The sequence below is a fragment of the Labrus mixtus genome, chromosome 12 (assembly GCF_963584025.1).
Source record: "Labrus mixtus chromosome 12, fLabMix1.1, whole genome shotgun sequence".
Classification (NCBI taxonomy): domain Eukaryota; kingdom Metazoa; phylum Chordata; class Actinopteri; order Labriformes; family Labridae; genus Labrus; species Labrus mixtus.
Window position 1 is genome coordinate 15,030,859 of NC_083623.1, and position 21,252 is coordinate 15,052,110.

General features: G+C 39.5%; 2 protein-coding genes across 7 annotated transcripts in view; one reads left to right on the plus strand and one right to left on the minus strand.

Moving 5' to 3' along the window:
* Positions 1-21,252, plus strand: part of LOC132985078 (alpha-N-acetylgalactosaminidase-like) — a 423,896-nt gene that overhangs the window by 194,829 nt on the left and 207,815 nt on the right. The gene's annotated exons all lie outside the window — the stretch shown is intronic.
* Positions 129-20,678, minus strand: hbs1l (HBS1-like translational GTPase). Of its 4 annotated transcripts, XM_061052201.1 has the most exons (18): positions 20,516-20,672; positions 19,839-19,904; positions 19,554-19,685; positions 19,078-19,329; positions 9,189-9,297; positions 8,714-8,958; positions 7,672-7,837; positions 6,944-7,061; positions 4,655-4,801; positions 4,221-4,295; positions 3,969-4,086; positions 2,742-2,810; positions 2,536-2,640; positions 2,117-2,207; positions 1,910-2,018; positions 1,668-1,768; positions 1,350-1,494; positions 129-1,101 (listed from the first exon to the last, which is right to left on the minus strand). In XM_061052201.1, the coding sequence occupies exons 1-18, from the start codon at positions 20,556-20,558 to the stop codon at positions 1,090-1,092; spliced, it is 2,103 nt and encodes a 700-aa protein (XP_060908184.1). In that variant the 5' UTR covers positions 20,559-20,672; the 3' UTR covers positions 129-1,089. The 4 variants fall into 4 exon arrangements, with proteins under 4 accessions (XP_060908184.1, XP_060908187.1, XP_060908185.1 ...); XM_061052202.1 differs by lacking the exon at positions 129-1,101 and having other exon boundaries at positions 1,341-1,494; XM_061052204.1 differs by lacking the exons at positions 19,078-19,329; positions 19,554-19,685; positions 19,839-19,904; positions 20,516-20,672 and adding an exon at positions 17,882-18,588.

Below are 21,252 nucleotides of genomic sequence, written 5' to 3' on the forward strand. Positions count from 1 at the left end.
AAAAAAATAAAAATGACTAACTTATTGAGAAATTATCAAAATGTCTGACAATTAATTTTGTTCATTTGTACAAATCTCACTGAAATGAAATCAACACAACTTCAAGGAAATAAAAAGTCAAAACTGCACATTTTTGATGTTGTTCATTTTGCATCATCTGTTCACCAACATGTCTGATTTGAATACACTGAGAAACAGAAACAGCCCCATCAACTCTCAATTTCCACTTAAGTCTCCCAAATAGAAGCAAAAATACCCATAAGCACTTAAAAAAATCATGTGGGTTCTTTAGAGTGGACACATTTTAAGATGAGGATTCTCTTATCTCGGATGGAGCTACAATTTAAGTTCCCTTTTTTTTTGTTCACAAGCGACTCGGTCTGGATTAGTTTGGACCTTGTATCTTTGGCTGTGTAATTAGAGATGCAAACATACTTATGTTAAAAATCACACCAACTCCTGCATGGCGTCACATGACATTCATCCTTTTCTAAGTTTTAAAATGAATCATTTCAGGCAAGCAGCTTCATAAAGGGATCCTTATCATTGAAAATCTGTTATTGTAAATTCCTATCTTGCAGCAGGGGGGAATTGTCTTCCTCCCACCACAGCCCAGGTTAAATCTATCTGCCCTGATTCCTGCACCCACTTATTTTTCTCGGTCAACTTAAGCGATCAGACCTACAGGTTCTTCTTCAAGAGAGAACAGTGAAATCGATCACTGTGGACACCTAGATATGTTGGGATCATGTCTCACAGTCAGTTTATACTGTTGATTTGGGTTGATCAAATTCAGAGCCACAAGGTTTCACAAACTGGTCTGATGGTGGGAAATTTGAAGTGGGGTTTACTGGGTAATACTCCTTGTTTGATGGAGGAAAAGGCAGTTGCGAAGCATTTTGCCATGGGGCTGGTTTCTTGCAGTTAGTGTTGATCGGAGCAGGAAGGTGAAGCAGCTACTGTGCTGGATAGAGAGATAGATGGATGGATGAATGAGCGGATTGAGTCTCTGGAGAATTGCACTTTGTCTCTTGCTGCATGCAGTCTGCAGAGCACGACTGACTTTCTCTGTGTCCATAGGAAGGTTTGTCATTTTTTGATCTGCAGAAAGGAAAGACAAAATGAAAATGGCTGAGGATGCTTTATCAAAGGACAGAGAAAGACTGTTAACGGTTTCTTCCTAACAGTTATACAAACACAACAATCTCAATGAGTCACTACCTTTAAAAAGGCTGAAATAAAGATTAGAACGTACACCCTAATAACAAAATAATAGTTGATAGTATCAACCAGTTTTTATGCAAAAACAAATTCTATGCGTATGTGACCTGAAGGGAGCTTCACTTTACCTCAGTGACGACCCCAGCAGCTATGGTGGAGCCCACATATCGCAGCATGAAGCGGCCCAATTCCTTGTAGTCCTTGTACAGTTCTAACGACACTGGCCTCTGGGTCTGGACCTCAACGATGGCATTCATACCCTTACTCAGACATCTTTATAGGAAAAGAACAGAAGTACCGGTGAGCCCAACCACTTAGATTTCAAGATTTTTCAGTATTATATTATTTGGATAGTTTATCTATCTAGATAAATATCTTTATACTGTTTATGTGTACTATTTATTTATTATCCAGAATTGGATGCAATGCATCCATCGAACACTCACTTTGGTTTCTTCTTTAGGACCTCCCCGCTGCTCTTGTGTAGAACACTTATAAGTTTCCTAATGGTGGCCGGCTCACTTACTGTTTGATAATGCAGCAATACCTACAACAAACAAACACACACACACACAGAGTCTTTAAGTTTGAATATTTGTGCAAAGAACAAAACTGCTGGTGTGTGTGTGTGTGTGTGTGTGTGTGTGTGTGTGTGTGTGTGTGTGTGTGTGTGTGTGTGTTTGCTTACTGGGAAGCCCTGCGTGATGGGGACCTCGATGTTGAAGAGAAGGACTCGAGCTCTGAATCGAGTGCAGACTTTGACGGGCTCTTTGGGATCACAGAACACACAGCCCACACTGGAGAGAGGAAGTTCATTCAAAATACGGTCAATCAAATAAAAATAAAAAGCCTTTATGCTAATATTAAATAAAAAAGCAGCACCACTTTGGCTTACTTGATCTTGATGATGTCCATACCGGTGACGGTCAGGCTCACATGGTCTCCTGCTGCAGCCCAATCCAGAGCTTCATCGTGCATAGTTATACCTGCAGAACAGATAAAGCAGAATGCATATCACTCAGCCACTAGATGGCAGTGTTCATCACAGCACATTTATTGATCTTCTCTATGAAGATACAAGGAAAGGCACATTCGGATGCAGATGTGCTCCATGCTGACAAACTACTCGACAGCATAGTGAAGAACCTGACTGAGGAAGTATTTTATGAAGTTTGATCCTGTATTGATAGTTACTTTAATCATTTTGAATGCATCTTACCATCATAACCACCATCAAAGAAAATGCCCTGAAAGAGTTGTAAAATGGAAAGCTGAAGAGCCAGAGGTGACCATCACACCAAAATGGCAGCGTACCTTTGACTGTGCAGGTTTCATTGGGAGGCATGGCCAGTATTCTGTCTCCAGTCTGGATGTAACCCGCCTCAATCTTCCCCGTTACACAGAAACCTGAACCTTGGTCTGTGGGAGGGAAAATGCAACGTCAGCAACAGTTTTAATTCAGAAAATCTCAGAGGAATATAAAATAAAACCACATGCAGCGTTAGTATGCATCAGTTTACCTTTGAACACGTCTGAGACACACAGTCTGAAAGGTTTGTCGATGGACCTCTGAGGGGCTTTGAAGCCATCTTCAGCAGAGAGAAAAAAAATATTTAAAAAAGAGAAAGGACAAAAATGACAGATAAGATAAACATAGAAGTCTACAGTTGAATCATTTTCTCTGGTACTTTAGAAAAAATGAGTAACCATCATGTAGTCTGAATGATCAGCATTTTGATGACAGTGAAAGTGTCGTAAGCTAAATTCTTAGGAAGCTGAAGTTCATATCCTTTTCATTAACATACATCCTCAAAATATGATTACTGTAGTGAGTTAGCCGCATTCCACTTCAGAGCTGTGATTTAAGTATGAAACATTCGGCTGCTTTTGCCTCAGAGATTGCTGCAAAAGTCTCCATGGCTGTGGGGTCAGCTTGATACTGTAATGTTTATTTTCCAATAGTGATTGGTGTTTAAAGCCGACAGAAAGTGCTGACAGAAGACATTCGGGAAAACACGTCTTCCCCTACAGCTGCATAATCACTCTCTGCACTCATGTCAGTACACTTCACTGCTAAAGCTAGAGTGTCGGCTGTAAGATATGGCTACGTATGATACTTTTACATCATAAGGGACTCGTACAATCATTTTCATATGCTCCTTTTCAGAGTTAAAAAAAAAATCATACAGACATTCTTTTGGAGCCAATTCTCAAAACTTTGATGGAAGATTTTGGATGAAGCAGATGAATTTTAAAACCACTGTGAGAAAAGTTCTCTATATTAGCATTGATGGAAGTTCAGTTGTTGAAGGTGTCAACCTGTTTTTACGCTTAATCACATTTTTTGCTGATGTGACTTCGTCTAGAAATTAGCAGCACTTTACCCCGGTGGTAAACCACAGCAGCAGCGGAGGGTATGCAGAGTTTTCCCATATGAAGGGAGACACGATGAAATATCTCTCTGCTCGCAAGTGATCACTAAAGACAGCTAAACATATTTATTAAATGTTTTCATTCCCCTGGTCGATTTCTGTCTTTCAGAAAGAGATTTTTCAATTGCAAAACTAGTCAGTAATACTGCAATTAATTTGTACAAGTACAAGAAACGGTCATTTTGTATTTATAAGGAAACAACGATGAAAAATGGGAAGACATGCAGCCTGTGTACGTATTTAAGCTATGAGATCTGTATTTGAGCGTCACAAGGCTGTAAAAGCTTTATGCAGATGAAACCCTGTGAGCAGTACCGATTTGTTCCAGCAGGCTGGGACCAGAGAACCAAGAAGTGAGCTCCGACACCGAACTCCTGGCGGTGAGGTTCTCTCCTGACAGGCCACTGGTGGGGATGTAGAAAACATCTGAGTCCTGGAAAAAAGTTTTTAAAAAGCAACTAGATTAACCCAAAGAAAACTGCTCCTCTTATATAAGGACAGTATAAATACTGATACACATAAAGAGTCTAATCTCCTTAGATGTCTGGTGACTTAGTACAAACCCACCTTGAATCCTGCTTGCTTGAGAAAATGGCCGAGTTTGGAAGTAATATCTTGGAAACGCTCTTGCTGCCAGTTTACCTAATTTATATGAACACACAAAGATATACACACAGATACAAAGTTTATCTTCCAGCATGGCTTCAATATGAAATGTGTTGGCATTGGCAACAGGCTGATGATTATGGAAAAATACACAATTGTACAGACGTCCTTAAGAATTCTTTCTCTCCTGCTGCATTGTTTAAATAAAATGCAAAGACCAACTAAATGATTCATATATATAGTGAACATCTTTTGTGTTAGTCTTTCATGTCTTTTTCTGAATTTAACCCCGAATAGAAGTAGAAAAAATCCTGTAATTCAAATTTGCACATCTGCAGTGATGACCAAAACCAGTCCTAAAAACATTCTCATTTGTGCTAGTAATGTGCTCCAACCTGGTCCATCTTGTTGACAGCTACAGCCAGCTGAGTGACGCCAAGCGATCGCACCAACAGCGCATGCTCTCTGGTCTGACCGCCCGCCTCGAAGCCCGCCTCGAACTCTCCTCGGCTGGCGTCCACCACGAGCACCGCCACGTCGGCCTAGAGAGAGAACCGAGACAGATGTTTTCACAGAGACAGATGTGAAAGTCGAACTCAACCCAGCAGGAAAGTTAACAGATTAATTACAGTGTTGTAACATCCATGGTGCATGTAAACAACTGTTGTCAGGATTAAGAGCTGTGTTTGAATGATAGAATTTGTAGCACAATCAACTCTAGAATTAAAAGCCTTAGTGTTCTGTTCACCGACACCCATCCCAACTCATACAGGAAGAAAAAATGAGTTCTGAAGTTCATGTGAACGGTCATGTGACAGAATATTAGTTGCATCTAAATTAGTCATGTACTTATAAATCTAGGTAATTGGATTTTTTGCTCTTATTAATGACATATTTTAATTTATAGTATGTATTAAACAATCATTCTTTAAATCAGGCGTTATTCATCTAATCTTTTTTTTTAAATAACCAAAGGCATGCTTTACTGATGATATGTTCAGGCTAAGAAATATCCTCTTAACCTTTTCTGTTTGTGACACCTTCATTTGCTTACAACAGGAACTCCTTAGTCACTACATGATTAGGCATAACGTGATGACAGTCATATGGTAAAAAGAGAAATTACATTTATGGCTCAAAGCAGAGACAGACGAGCACACCCATGCCTACAAAAACAACTTGTGTCAGCAACACCCAAAACCGCGAGAGTTATTTCAAATCATGCCGACAGGTGTGGCAGGCTGAGGGAAAACGGAGGGAAAGAACCATTTCTAATAAGCCTGGGGTTCGTAGAGTCACACAGATGATTAATATCATCAGATTAATATCAATGTAATGAACATCTTGAAAAGTTGAATCCATACATGTAATGAACTGAATGAATTGGAAAAATCTTATGTTGTTTGGCAATTTAAGAGACAAAATTCGAAAAATCAAGCATTATGAAATACACAAATAGACGATTTTATTCGTTTCATCCTCTCATTGAAGATCACATTCTTGATTTAAGCACTGTATACCTGTAAGTATACCTAGTCTACTTTATTTTGTCTGTAGGTCCCTTGAAGGTCTTGTTTATTTTACAGTATAGCCTAAAAAGGTTGTTGATGTCTTCAAATATAATTTTCTGACTTTAACCAGAGTTTTTGTTGCTGCTGTGAATTTATAATCCAATGTAGAGCACTTTGGTCAACTTTATTTTAAAAATGTGCCAAAATATATAAACCAGGAAAAAGCAGCATGCTGATGTTGCATTTTCTTTCTCCATTCCAGGGTTCAGTTTTCTGTATAATGGGGTAGATTTGTGCGGGTTACATTCAGACCAGAGACAGAATTCTGTATATGTTTTAGTTACACTGTCACTTGATGTACTTTCTTGGTGGATTTCTTTGAATATGTATGAAGGACACAAGTTAAAAACTGCCTTACAAATAAAGAAAGGCCAGCAATTTAAGTCTGAAGAAGGCAAACCTCCCTAGCATACGGGGAACTATGGTCAATGCAGGTGCTCTAGGATGTTGGTTTAGCTCAGTTGGTAGAGCAGCCTCCCCATGTACAGAGGCTACAATCCTCGTCACACTGGTCACTTGTTTGACTCACAATTATCAACCATATGGTGCATGTCATCCCCCACTCTCTCTTCCATGTATCTGAAGCAATCAGGCATTATGATGTGTGCATGACTACAGCATAGCCTCTTACCGACATGAGAATAACAGCAATAAGTCTCTGTATTTCTGAAGTACCCCCCCCCCCCCCCCGTTTATGACAAGTTACTGGATTATAGGTATTTGTGTAAAGATAAAGACTATCACACTCCACTTAAATATTTTAGAAGGTAATACCGTGTAGAAGTGGAGATGTAAGTAACAGTATTATCGGCATAAAGGGAACATTTGCAAAGGGCTCATCCTGTTAATAGAAATTATGAATAAGAGTGGTCCTAAAACTCAACGCTGTGGCACCCCCTTTGATATGTTAAGGGGTCGAGGTGTGTCGCCTTTGACCTACACACATTTTGATGAAATATAACATTTTCAAAGCTGATTGATAATCAGATAAAATGTTTTATAAAATTGAACAGTAATATATGGAGGAATAAACTTTGGTACCTGGAAGTACTACATTCACTCTGTCAGTTTAGATGTACAGTGAAGGCTGCTTGGAACCTCTACACACTATACCTGTGCAGCTCCTGTGATCATGTTGGGGATGAAGTCTTTGTGTCCCGGTGCATCCATTAAGGTCACCACCTTAGAGTTTGTCTCAAACTTTGTCATGCCCACATCCATTGTCACACCTCTGGAACAAACACAAATAAAATAGGGCATTATTTTACAATTCTTTGTTTCAGTTGGAAAAATGCTTTTGCATTGTAAAATATTTAGTAAGTGGAACTAACTGTAACTGACACCTGGCGTACTAAGTTCCTGAACAGCCATTCATTTGGGGATTGCAGACTTACAGTCTAGGTCATTTTCAGTTCAAGAGCCCGTCTTCTGGTGGGCGAGGCTCTCAGTCAGATGCTGTAAATATTACGTATTTCCTACAGAAATTACTGATAGGTAAAGCGCCAAATTTGCTTTCTGTTGCTGCAAATTTTGCTTCGGTATCACTCTAACAACAACAGAGCGAGGGCAGACAGGAATGTTTTCTGCACGGTGCACCATGCGTGGTAATGCTAGTTATCAGCAAAATAGGGACTTCTTCCTTCAAATGAACAATCCAGTTTATCCAGATTCAATTACTTTGGACCCAGTTTCAAAATAAATGTTTTTATCAAGCATAGGACTCAGCAGGAAGTGACAACTTGGCAACCCAAGCCCTGCTCTCATACGGAGGGGCATTAAAGGGAATTTCCCTGTCCATGTGTATTTATTTGTGTGTGTTTATATTAATGCTTAGAATATACCTGTCCCTCTCCTCGCCAGTTTCATCCAAGACCCAAGCATAGGCAAAGGAAGCCTTTCCAGCCTTCTTGGATTCCTGCTCATACTTGTGCATGGTGCGCTTGTTAACGTTGCCCAACAGATAAAGCAGATGACCCATCAGTGTGCTTTTACCAGCATCCACGTGACCTGCAGAGAAGAAAAGTGTAACAATGCCACACAGATGAGGAAGTTAAAAAATAAAACGAATAAGAGAAAAGCAACTCAGTGGGTGTGGATTGATATAAGACACCAGGGTGGGTTGATGGAAGGCAGAAAAAGAGGAAGAATGTGATATGGGTGATAAGGCAGGTATACTGAGGAGGGAGTTGATAAGATGTAGCAAAAGGGAAACCACAGACAGCGGCAGGAAAGAAAGAATTGCTCAAGAGGAGGTAGGCGGACAGAAATGGGAACAAGGATCGAGGCTGAGAGGGGGAAGGAGAGGACCATGGTGAAAATGAAAGGTTTCACAGGCTGTGGGAAACAAGAACCATCTTTACTTCTGAAACTACCAAGTCACCTTTTCTGGTGTAACTGAGACTGAGAAAATATGATTGAGCCACTTTACAGATCATCAGAGCAACTCGATTACTGCTATTCAACTGAGACAAGTACAAAAACAGGCTGATTGGGAAATATACATTTGACTGCCTAGCATTACAGAGAATGGTGGGATTTTTCTGAGGAATATACTTAAAAGTTGTTTTGACATTCAAGGATGTGGCAGAGAAAATGGAAGAGCTGGATTTACAAACAAATGATTTGTTTAAATGAAGAGCAATATATGTAACTTTATAACCTGCAATTTTAAAATGGAAAAAAAACATTTTGGAGGAAAAAGATTGTTAAAGATATGTTACCACGGGAGAAACTACTACTATATTGAGGCATCTTAAAACATTAATTCATTAAGTATATATTTTATTTATAACATTAAAATCTCAATGTGCTTTGAACTAAAATAAAATGTAACCCTTAAGTGTTTTTTATGTTGGTTTGTAAGGTACTTCATTTCCCTCCTACCTATAACCACCAAGTTTAGCAGAGGTTTTCCCCCCTGCCTCTTCTCCAGTTCAGCCTTGATGTTGATCGACTGCCGGGCCTTTCCAGAGGTGCGCCCTGGGGTGGGGACTGTGGAGGGCTCGTCTCCATTTGACCCTTTAGATGGAGTCCCGGGACGCTTTGTCGTGGCCTCTGAAGATGCCGTTGCGTCTTCTGGGCTGCCACCTCTACGTAGCGAAGCAGTGACAACGCCATTTTCCCCCATGCTGAGGAGAGAGTGTAGAGGAGTTTAATCCCAATGAACAACTTCTCTTCAGCCAATATACAGTTTCGAAAATTATTAGTCTGTACATCAACAACTCGAATTTAGTGGATATTCTGAATTGAAATACAGCCATTACTTTGCAAAGCTGAATCAGTTCCAATATAAATAGGAGGAGTTCTGTTATGAAAGCTTTAATGTTCGGCTCAATGTGTGCAGATGTGTTTTTGGTACCTGGGAACTTCGAAGCCCATGGTCTGCTTCTTGCCAGAGACAGTCATACGGGCCACTTTAGGTACAACTTCAGAGTCCACTTTATTGTGAGGGGCATCTCGGCTTTTAGCTAGAAGGAACAGAGAAACAAACCTGTACACTTTTCTCAGAAACAAAGGCAAACAACAGCGACTGAGGAGGATGTTAAATTTTTTCTATTTTAAAAGGGCAAAGACATTCAAGCTGTATTTTTCGGAGAACTGTTGCATCTAGACCATGGATATTGGATATACAGCATATAAAATAAAATTAGCTCTGAAAATGCAGCACAATAATTCAAGTTTTTTTCTAATTAAAATGAGCAGTCCAAACACTACAAAGCACTACCAGCATGTTCAAGATAGTTCTATAATACATGGTAACATGAGAACACCAAGGCTCATTCAGCAGTGTACACTGCTGTGACATTGATAAAGACATCTTTAGGACGTAGCTGCAATGTTCAGATTAGGACTGTTTGCTGGTTATAGATGCATATAACTGGCATATGAAGTATACATTTTTTGTGTAAGCATGTCATGCAATAAGTGGGAACTCCATCTCCTGACTGGTAGTTCATATTCAGCAGTAGCAAGACTAGCTGAGGTCACTGCTTCGTCATCCCAGTCCCAAATGGCCACCAGTCCCAGTCATATCAACCTGCCACTGATTCATTTAGACATGGCTGCACAACTGAGCCCAGCGCGCTCTCTGTGCGCATCTGTGTGCATGATGTGTGGCAGTGACATCCTGGTTAAGAAAGGGTTAATTTCAGTAGTGGCCGTTGCCTCCTGTCTCTACGTAAATAGAGCAGTGTGACACAGCATTTCAGAGAATGAAACTTTCGAAAAGGTGTTACTTCAGCAGGGTGCAGAGCGAGAGGTTAACGTGTCCAATAAAGCACGCACAACCAATAAGATTGCAATCTTGAGGTTTTTCTTCAACACTTTTGGCTATATTCAAAATTGGACCAACTCCCAGCCGTCATTGATTTCTGTAAAACTTTTCATGTTTCTAACAGTCAAGAAAAAAAAAAGCTCAACGGTTTGCTTTTCTCTGATTATTGTCTTTTAAGAGTAAGATTTCTCTTCATCAAAACACATATTTTTTTTAAAAATCATATTGATCCTCTTATTTGCTCCATGCAGTTTATTAGTCATAAAAAATACCCTGAGGGAAAATGAGAGTGAAGGTGCTTTTAAACAGAATTAATAATGGACTTTGTCTCACCAACTTTTCTCTGAATGACTGCAGAGAAAAAGTCCCTCTCATTCTGAAACAGTGATACACAGGCGAGGCAGCTCACAAAAGACACTCACCAAAGGCTCTCATTCATCTGCTTAGTCACATTTATTTGAGTTTATTCCCACACTCTACACACAGGGCTGCTGTAAAGTTGGCCCAATGTGACTGTTAGTGAAAAGCTGCTGTTGTATTTAGAACAGGACGCAGCTTGTTCAAACTAAAAAGCTGTAGATAAATGAATAAAGATGGACAAATGGATGTCTACACAGAGAGTTTTGAAATAGTCTGTAATTAGAGTAAAAGAGAGCACGCACTTCAAAATGATGGACCTTTAACACCATTGTCATCACTGATAGCTGCATCCTTTCAGGCCTGCATCAGGCAACAATACTCAATGGAAAAACTCTGGGGAGTTTTTGGTTCTTCCTGCAGCTGAGGGGCTTTTCCTCGCTCCAAACATCAGTGACGTGGAAGTTTCTACAAGGCCTGCACGATATGAGAAAAATATGCTGTGTAGTGTAACATTGTTCTGTACTGCGATAACGATATGAAGTGTGATAAATAAATACTGAAGAGAGTATAGTAGCTATGACTCCGTTGCAACATGTTTCCTTCTGAATCCAAACAAAAAGTTTTTTTCCCGCCAACAAATTAGCACCAACTTGTCACAGGGTATCTGATAGCTGGCTTAAACTTCATCTGACCTCATCGAAATGGTGTGAAAGCATGGCCAATACATCCAGATTACGATCCAATATTTTAAATGAAAGCATTACTGTGTAACGATTTATCGCCATAAATTCCGACTTCTGCACTAAATTTATTGCAAATACTCATATCGTGATAACAATGACAATGCAATTAATTGCATGGCCCTGGTTTCTACCGCCTGCTTCAAACAAGACACCATCCAGCTCGCAAAACACTTCAATCAAAGATTAGCTGTAATTATTCTCTCAGATTAACTCTTACAAGATAATTTAAAATAAACCAAAAGAGAAAAACTAAGAATCTACACAAACAAGCCGTTACTACTAAATCCCTGAAGGTTTTTTTTATTTGAGATCCTCACCCTCATTTTTTTTTACCTGGGGTGAAACAGACAGGGACACCCAATCAAACACCCCCAAGGTCTCAAGCACGAAAGCAAACCCTTTTTTTATCTACTGGACATGATGCTCAGTCAAAAGACAACTCGGCAAACAAATGACTTTTCCAATACTTTCCCCCCCAGTTTGCCTCGGGGCAGCATTAACAGGAGGGCGGCTTTTGCAGACTAATTATGTTCTAGGGCTAGGAGCAGGATCTCTTCACACTGTTTGGACTGGCAGGTAAACAGTTGGCGTCCTCCCATCCAGGATTACAAGAGTCAAGAGGACCCTTGCGAGTGAAGAGTGAGTGAGTCATCTGTACATCTTGGCCTGAGGGCTCAACTGAGCACAGGATGAGAGGAGCCCGCCCAGGATATGCAAATATCAACCCCTGTTCAAATACACACATGCATGCAGGCCAAAGGAAAATAAGAGCTCCAGGTGGAGGAGCTGGCAACTGGTTGACACAGCCTTTGCTTGTGATGGAGTCAAATCTAGCCGGATGCAATGACTTCATATGTAATCGGGACATTGATCTGTTTATACTCTACATGTCTCTAAGCATGTCTTATCACAAGTACACTTTGTCGTATGCTCTGAATTTTCACAAAACAGGTTCCACAGAATCAGCCAATAAACTGATCAAATATTTGACACAATGCTCTGAAGCCAATAATTTAAAAAAAAATTAGAATTCTGGTGAGCTTGATACTGAGGCTCACTGCCACTAGAGGCCGCTAAAGGCTGTGAGAGATGCAGATTTGGACTGACTCATTTCAAATACAAGTTCTACTGCAGGGGAATTTAGGGGGAAAACGTTTGAAAAAAAATACAAAGAATTGTATCAAAGTTAATTTGTATGAGTTCATCTTGAAGCTTTGTCTGCTGTAATTACCTTTAAGAATAGAATCCCTAAATCAGAGAGAGTAGAGTGAAAGTGTTTTATTCAACTTTAAGTCAAGGCTACTCAGATTGGTTTCCACAAGCATGTAAAAAAATAAAAGCTTTAGTCTTGCACTTTTTCCTCTTAATGCAGATATACACAAATTAACCAAACTATATGTCCCAACTTTATTCATGTTGGAATGAAAATATGAATGAGAGTGACTCTAAAGGAAATGAAAATGCTGGCTGACGGAAAAACTTCAAGTCTGACCCCTTTCAGAATGAGTCACACACACACACAAAGTGGGTACCACCACACAACACCGAATTACATCTATAAACTCGTCATCCTCTGCACACCCACCTACTCAGCAGACAGTCAACCTTGAGTCAAACCAACCACCTGAGAACTCTCACCTGCTGTTGACAGATTTCAAAACAGCACATTCAACTATAATGTCAACAAACATTAGGGATTTCCATTGTTTGGCCAAATATTTAAGCAAATGAGCACATCTTATTGTGTTAAGACATTTGGAGTTTTAAGTGGTGCATGTGTTTCAATTCCGCTCTATCCTGCTTAACTGGGGGGCTAAGTTCAAAATGCTGGCCTCAATACTCGAGTGTGATGGAATGCATCACATGCACAACAATGTCATATGGAAGAAGACTTGAAGGTCACCAATGGAAGTGTTTATGGCTTTATTTACACGTTTGTGTGCAGATGTAATATATGATGAAAAATAAATCTGATCTGAGTAACATATACGGTATGTCAAGAAAATAACAGGTTTTTGCTGTACTCCAGACTTAATTAATCTAGTAAGATTTTTTAACTGATGCACACATCTGCGCATCTGATGATTAAAAAAAATAGTAAGAAAAACAGTATGACTGGTGTATGGTTGAAACCTTGTAATCATCAAAAAACAAGAAAGACTGATCTTGTAGGTCATTTAAGTTGAAGAGTTATGTATTACGGCTCATGATGACTTCACCAAAGTGAATTAAGTTAATCTTTTTGGTGCATATTGTCATGATCGCCATGTTCAACCTGTCTGAATTAAGTTAAAAGTTGATGGTAAAACCAATTTGTTATGTTTCCATAAACATTGGAAGAAAAAAAAAAACAAAGATCATAAGTTAATCCTGAATCCACAAATACATTGCTTGTATTTTTACAAAGTGAGAAAATAATCATGATGCAACACAAACCTTGCACTGAAGATGCATCACATCTGGGTGTACTGGTACTTCCTATATAGATTTTAGATAACGTAATGATTATCAGTTGTACAGTTTGTTACTGAGAAGGGTTACTGAGGTAGTGACTCGTACTACACTTGAAGAGTCAAAACTGTAACATAAAATTGTGTATCTTTACATTGACATAGCAGCTGTGTGCTGTGTTATATAGATTTTATTTTAAAGTAATATGATTATTTATGGGGGGGGAAACAAAACTAGTCATTGAAAGTGTTTCTATTCAAACTGAACCATAACATGAGAATGATAAATAAACCAGAATGCTTCCTGAAGCCACAATATCTATCTCAAACTGTCACATGAATGCTTTAAGACGACTTTATTTGCCTTCAAACTCTTCAAGTGTTGCATTTATGGTAAGTAGAATGCATCTTTTTCCATTAGAATTGCTCTCAGCCTTTTTTTCTTGTAAACACATTGCACCACAATAAAGCAGGTTTTACTGAGGGTACGAATACAAGTCCAAATGCACCCACGTTTTTGGACCACATTTAAGTAAAATGGTATTTTCCAGTTGGCACCACATCACAACAAGCTTAGTGTGTGCAACAATATACACCTTGCAGAACTGCAGAGCATGTAAAGACACTAAATGATTTGATCTGTTAAAGCTTCTGACAAAGCTGTGAAAAAAGTCAAGACACATGTTCAGATTTTCCTGCGTAGGTGGTGTAAGAGAGAGACACACAGAAAGATGATCGGCTGATGTGTGTATGTGTGTGTGTGTGTGTGTGTGTGTGTGTGCTTGGGGTGACATTTTCCCCAAGAGTGTGGCTTCCTGCTCAAACCCACTTGCTGGCTCGCCTAAAGATGAAAAAAAAAAAGAGGACAAAACTGTTGCTGGACAAACCCAGTAGTTCATAATACTTACTCATTTCTAGATTTTCACAGATTCAAATCTATCAAAGTCTTAAATCAAGCCTCCACTTTAAAAAAAAAAACAGACCTCAACATCCCTAATACGCCTAATTATTTCCAAACATCATAATACTCCCAGGAGTTTGTGTCGGCTGACAAACCTGTTTGACTTGTAATGTTTGACTTGTCATTATTACCACAGTCTGCCCTTTATTATCTATCATGTCCCTCAGGCTCACCAGTTTATGTTTGACACCCTGAGGGTCCACTTCACTCAACTCTGTGCACCTGTATGAAGTTTACACACATTTAGCCCAAACCCTTCACTCAAAGAGCGTCCTCACATTGAAGACAACAATGAAGCAGTGAAATAAAATGACTACACAGGGAGGAGAGTTTGACATCAGCCCCCATCATCTCCTCCTGTCTGATAACCACTGTACACATCGGTGACGAGAACTATGAGAACATGACTCTTTTTAAGCAGCTTTGTCCACGCTTTAGTTTAAAACTTTCTAATAGCAAGACCCTCCATTCAAATCAAAAACAATGACTCACACTTAGATGTTAGAAACTAAGAACAAGCTAACCTAAAAAAAAAAAAAAGCACTGCACCAGATACATAATAGGACTTATTTTTATCTTAGTGGACATTTCCTCTTATGAACACTCTTCATCCATATAAATACTACACTGCAGATATACTCGACTTGCATTTCAGCTTGAGGTAGAATATAGAGCACGGTTTTATTTTGCATCAGAGAATTAGACACAACCAGAGAGACACGCCCAGACACAGGTGCTTTAAGAGTACATAAATTTAGTCATCTTTATTTGAAAATTTACAAATTAACCTCTAGCTGAGTGCGAGGACACACCCAGCATAAATCAAGCCCATTTGTACATTGTAATATTAAAAGCTTTTAAGAGCAATACAAGCCCTTAAATGTCAGGTCTTCAAGCATTCCTTTTGACTCTCTTTATTTTCAGTGCTTGCTAGTTTTGTATTTTCTTCAATATTAAACATCAAAAGTGTTTGTTTTCTTTATGTGCATTGGTGGGTATACATGTGCACACACACTCCCTTCATGGGAAAATCTCCAGGTGTCCTCCACACCAAAATGTCAACCCAATATCATGATCTCAAACACAGGCAGCACTAAACCAGCACAATGGTTAACTGATCCATATTCCATAGCTGCAGCACACCTGCAAACAAAATCAACCTCCTTTTGTCTTTTGAGGGTTCATGCAGCTCAAAACTAGAAAAGAGGCCACGCAAAAACATACATTTGAATGATATCATTTCCCCTGACTAAAATTTATCTACTTAACTTTCATACAAAAATGTTGATTAAAAAAAGACAGTGGCCATCTAAGGGTACAAAAATAAAAATGTTAAGAGGAAAAAGTTTTTAAAAGTTCTTAGAATTCTAATACTTAAATTTTACATAGCTGCGATACATTTCAAGCTGCCAGGCAGAAAGAGTAGTTCATTTTTGATCCAGTTTGACTTCCAACAGAATTGTTGTGTAACAGCAGTAATATAAGACTTGCTTTCTAAAAGATATAAAAGAAAAAAATGTTGTAGTAATACTATTTTTAGCGGTCTTTAAGCAGATCAGCGGAAAAAGTTGGTCCTAAAAGTTTGTCACTCCACTTGACTGATAGTAGGATACAGATTAAAAGTCTCAAAAGGACCGCTGAGCCTGAGAGCTGCATCTCACTGACTTCAGTTCATTTGGGGAAGGAGAGCCACAAAAAAAAAAAACAATCCAAGCTTGTCATTCCAAGAAAAAAATTAAGCACCAACACAGACGCAACTGAGACAAGTTCTTCCTTGTCTACCTGGTGAAAGCTTTTCGCTGGTTTGCACGGACGATGTCATCTGGTGAAGGCGTCTCAAAGCCAAATGGTACAATCGGTGAGAGGGGGGTTTGCTGCTCTTTGGCTTTGTCTTGTGATTTACTGAGGAAGGCCTGGTAACCACTCTCTTTCCTCTGACCTCCTATTCTTCGCTTCAACACATTCCTCATCCTCCTTTGTTGTCTGCAGTTCTGAATCGACAAAGTAATTGCAAACACTGATGGTTGTGCAAACACAGAGGTAACTGGAGGAGGAGAGGATGGCGAAGGGAGGTCTTGGTCGAAGAAACGAAGACTTGGTCCATCTGACTGGGCCATGAGCGCACTCAAATCAATAGTCTGCTTCGGCTTAGGTAGCCTGGCGCTTTGGTGGTGTGGTCTGTGGTCGACTTGACGCTTGGCCCCACCCTCTATTGTACTATCTGCCAAAACACAAGCCCTCTCTGGTTTGGCTGGTAAGAGGAGCGAGGATAGAGAGTATTGTGACCCATTTGAGGTGGTTGAGGTTTTGCCTTTGTGTGCAGACAAATTTGACAAAGAGATCAGCTCAGAGGTGGCAGGTGGTTGTTTCAGTGCATTTGCTGGAGCGTCAGTGCTGGTTTGATGCTGCAGGGCTAGCTGAGACAATGACATAGTCGCACCTAGACCTGCAGGGGTGTTATTGGCTGGTTTAGAAAGGGTGAGAGTGTTATTTAGTTGTTCAGTGCTCTGTGATTGTGATTGGCTGCTTGCGTTCCTGTTTTGGTGCTGTGAAGCGAGCTCAGACAGCGAAAGAGTTTGGGCTGGTGCAGCAGCCCCCTTGAACGCCACAGAAGTTAAGCTGCTTTGAGAAGTAGGGAAGTATGTTGTGGTTGTAAGGCTGGGGTTCGAATGTTCCTGGATTAAATCGGCCAACGATAGGCTTCCCTTAGGATCAGCCTCTGTGGCTTTAACTCCAATCCCAACTCCTTCTTGGTGCTGATTGCTCTGGAGGACAGAACTGAGACTCCCAAAACCAGGAGGTGCAGCAAGAGAAGAGCTTGCAGTTGTTATCCTGGGATTGTTTAGCGACAGACTGCTGAGTGAAACTGAAATGAGGGAGGGAGCTGAGCCTTGCAATGTGGCAGACATGTTTAAAGATGCCAATGTTCCCAATGAAAGACTATTCTGATTAGGGGAATTAGGGCCCATAGTGAGAGTGACTAATGACGGAACGCCCACACCTCGCCCAGTGTTATCTCCGGACACCTTACTCCTCTGCACATGCTCAGACATGAGCTGTGACAGACTGATACCACTGCTACCACCTGGACTGAGGCTTTGACCAGTTAAGTTTTGATTTTCATGGTTCCTAACCATGGGGTACACATTGTGTTGAGATATTGTGTCTAGCACATGTGGTTGCAAATGTTTGGACCCTTCGGTCTTGGTTTCATGTGTCTTGGACATAATGTCTGTGTGAGAAGCAGACAAGCAGGCTCCTTACCTTACGAAAGCCAATTGCAGTTGTCGAGGAAGAAGGACAAGAGGACCAACGGCAAAAGGAGGAGGAATTGTACCATAAATTGGAAGAACAAAAAAGACAAAGAAGGCACTTTGTTAAACATTTGCATAAACATGTCTTTCACATCATTTTCTTTAAAGATGCCCGTGGCTATTTATGTACACAATATTAATTAAGATTTTGCAAAACCTGTGTAATTGTTCCTGTGAATAAACTACACATGCCCAGACAATAAATCGTGATACCATTTTAGATGTTCATATCCCCTTGGATTATCAATCCATCCCACGCAATTGTAATTTTCTAAATTATTTTATAGTCAGAATATCATTCAGATGTAATAGACTGCTCAAATGTGGGTTGTTCAAAATGTTTTGGGGACTAATGACTATCTAAACTGAGCTTCATGTAATTGTTGCTCAGGTGATAAAACATACCATTTCTTGTCTATGTTTGTTAAGTCAGGGTAACAGGGCATCATTCCATTGACGAAACGCGATTTAACAGTCGGTACATAAACAGTGGTGGGCTGAGGGCCAGCAATGCCTTCTCTGCTGGCCTAAACACTGTCAGACTCACTAAATTATATTTTATAATTTTGTTTATTTATTTATCATTAAATCAATATGCTTTGTCAGAATTGTTGTCCTTTGTTTACTTTAGTTTCATAGCTTCTGTCTCCCTCACTTGCACTGATTCCAGTGAAGCTCGTTTTAAATACAGCCTTTATCCAATCAGATTTCGCCCCTGAGTTGTCTCCTGATCAACAAAAATCTGCCCTGAGAAGTTTAAGTTATTGAGTACAATATTGTTGATTCTCATATTCTTCGACCAATCAGACTTTGAGTTTAAAACATTGAGTGTATTTTTTGACATGCCAGAGCCTTCTAGCATGCCCACTGGTTTGGTGTCGGATTAACTTGCAAATCCTTTTTTGAGATTGAAGTTTCAAGAGAAGCTTGGCATCGTGAAAAAGGGTCAACCAACCCCACCGCTGGAAGCCCTGATGCAGCCAGGGAATGACCTATTAACCAGCTATGAAATATCTCAAGTGCCTTGGTGGGCAAATAACTGGGGAAAAATTCCACAGACGATCACTTTATTTGATGTAACTAAAGTGGATGACTAAAGACAATAATTCCTTAAGAACTAAAGATTATAGTATGATCCAGGTGTACCTTTCTCAGCAACGGCCTCTTGTTTGGCTCTTTGTGGAAGTGGCGCTTTCTCCTGGCTAACTCTTGTTACCGAAGTTGTCTCTTCAGTGGTACTTCTGTTAACCGGGACTTTCTGAGTGTCTTCAGACAGAACTGCCTCCAGTGCCTTCTGTGGGTCAAATCCACATCTGATGGCTGCCTGGGTGAGGACTGAGTCTGACACAGCATCTCCAAGCACAGTCCGCATTTGGTCCAGACAGGAGAAGAGCTTGGCTATAGAGTACAACACACACAAATATGACACGGATGTTATTTTGTTGTGGAAAAAAAATACAGATGAAAACAAGAAAATAACCTCAAGAGGAAGTATACTCATTCAAAACTACCTTGGTGTCTTCAATCAGCACATTTCAGACATAAAAAAAACCAAAGGTACAGTGCAGGTGACCTCCATCATTTGTTACTGGCATAACATTATCTGAATTTCATCATATTACCTTGATCAAGAGGGTTAAGGTTGTGGCTGATGGTAGGGGACATCGGTACATCCTCATCTTCATCTTCTTCCTCCTCTAAAGGCTCCTCCTTCGGTGCTTGCCTCTCTTGGCGTGAGTAGATGAACTGATTTGCTGTAAAAAAAAAAAAAAAAACATCTTTACTTACAAGCTAATTAAAAAAAATACTGCTGTGATGCATGTTTAACATTTTATCATTCAAATGGTCGATTGAGTAAATGAAATCAACTTCTTTAGGATTAATAATGTTCATTTATGGATACCAACCTGTTGCTGGTGATATACAGCAGTCGTCCTCCACGGACTGGCCATACATGTCATCATCTTCAAAATCTAGAAAAATAAAGTAACTCTTTTATTTATTTCGCTTACTGTACATTCACAAAGAAACACATGTTAAACAAATGCAGTTGTGGCAAAGAGAAAGACTCATTTGTTACAGTTGTAATTTTGCCTTGTCAGCAACTTAACTAAAGAATAACACTATACATTGGAAGCCAGGCAATGCACTTAGATTACATTACAGTCTGTTTTAAACTTTGGAAAGATTACTTAATCCGTAAATTTAAGTTCATTTTACCAAATAACACCCCAACGAAGTGTGTAACATTTGAATAGGGGCAAGCTAGCGAAGTAGCTTGTTTTACCATTTGTAAACATGAAAGTTGACTAAGTCGCTCGTTACAGACACATTATAACTACGGCAGCTTCAAATCTTTGTTGTATAACTAAACTCATATTATCGTGTTAAAAATGGATGTTGTGCCAGGTGCCAAGTGACACGACATCAGTCTTATCATAGCCTGAGCAGCTAACGCTAACGTGTTAGCTGCTCAGGCTACAATCAATAACATTGAACATTAGCTTAGCCGCTAACGCGTTCAGCGGCCTTGCGTTGACGTTTTGCAGTCAACAACAACAGCTTACAAGTTACGGTAGGATACCTTCATCGTAGTTGTAACCTCGAACATTTCTGTGCCGAGACATTTTGATTATTCGTGTTGCCTTTGCCCCGCAAGTTTTTTTTTTTTTATCGGCGCACAGGCTGTTGTGACATGTGTCTCACTGCCCGGCTGCTGCTGTGTGAACCTGCAGCTGTTCATTCTACAAATATGGAGAGATTTTAAAAATATATATATATAATAATAATACAAGCCGTTCATTTTACCACCTATTAGTCTTTTGCTGTGTGGTTAACATGGTAATCATTGAAAAATAAAAATAAATTAAACTTTCTTTTTTATTATTATGACGTCACTTCCTGTTTTGAAAACTAACATTTAGGCAGTTTTTAATTTGCAGTTTATTAGAACTTTATAAAATTTGAATATATTATTAAGACTAGCACAAAATAAGAAACATGACTCATTGAACTAAGTATAAATATTTAATTAAAAATGATCAGGAGGAAAACATAAAGGAAAGCCAATTATTTACTTGGAAAACAATTTGACGATGATGATGATGATGAGAAAGATATAATGATATGATTACATATGCATATGGTCTGCATTCAATCAAACTCTGTTCTGTTTTGAATAAGGAAATACTTTAAAATGTTATTGTTTGTCTATTATTGTAAAAGTGGATGCACAACATCACAGAAGAACACTGACAAAGTGTTATTTCTCTTTTCCTTGAGAAGAGGATTTCAGTATAGTAGGTCAAAAGCAGCACACTG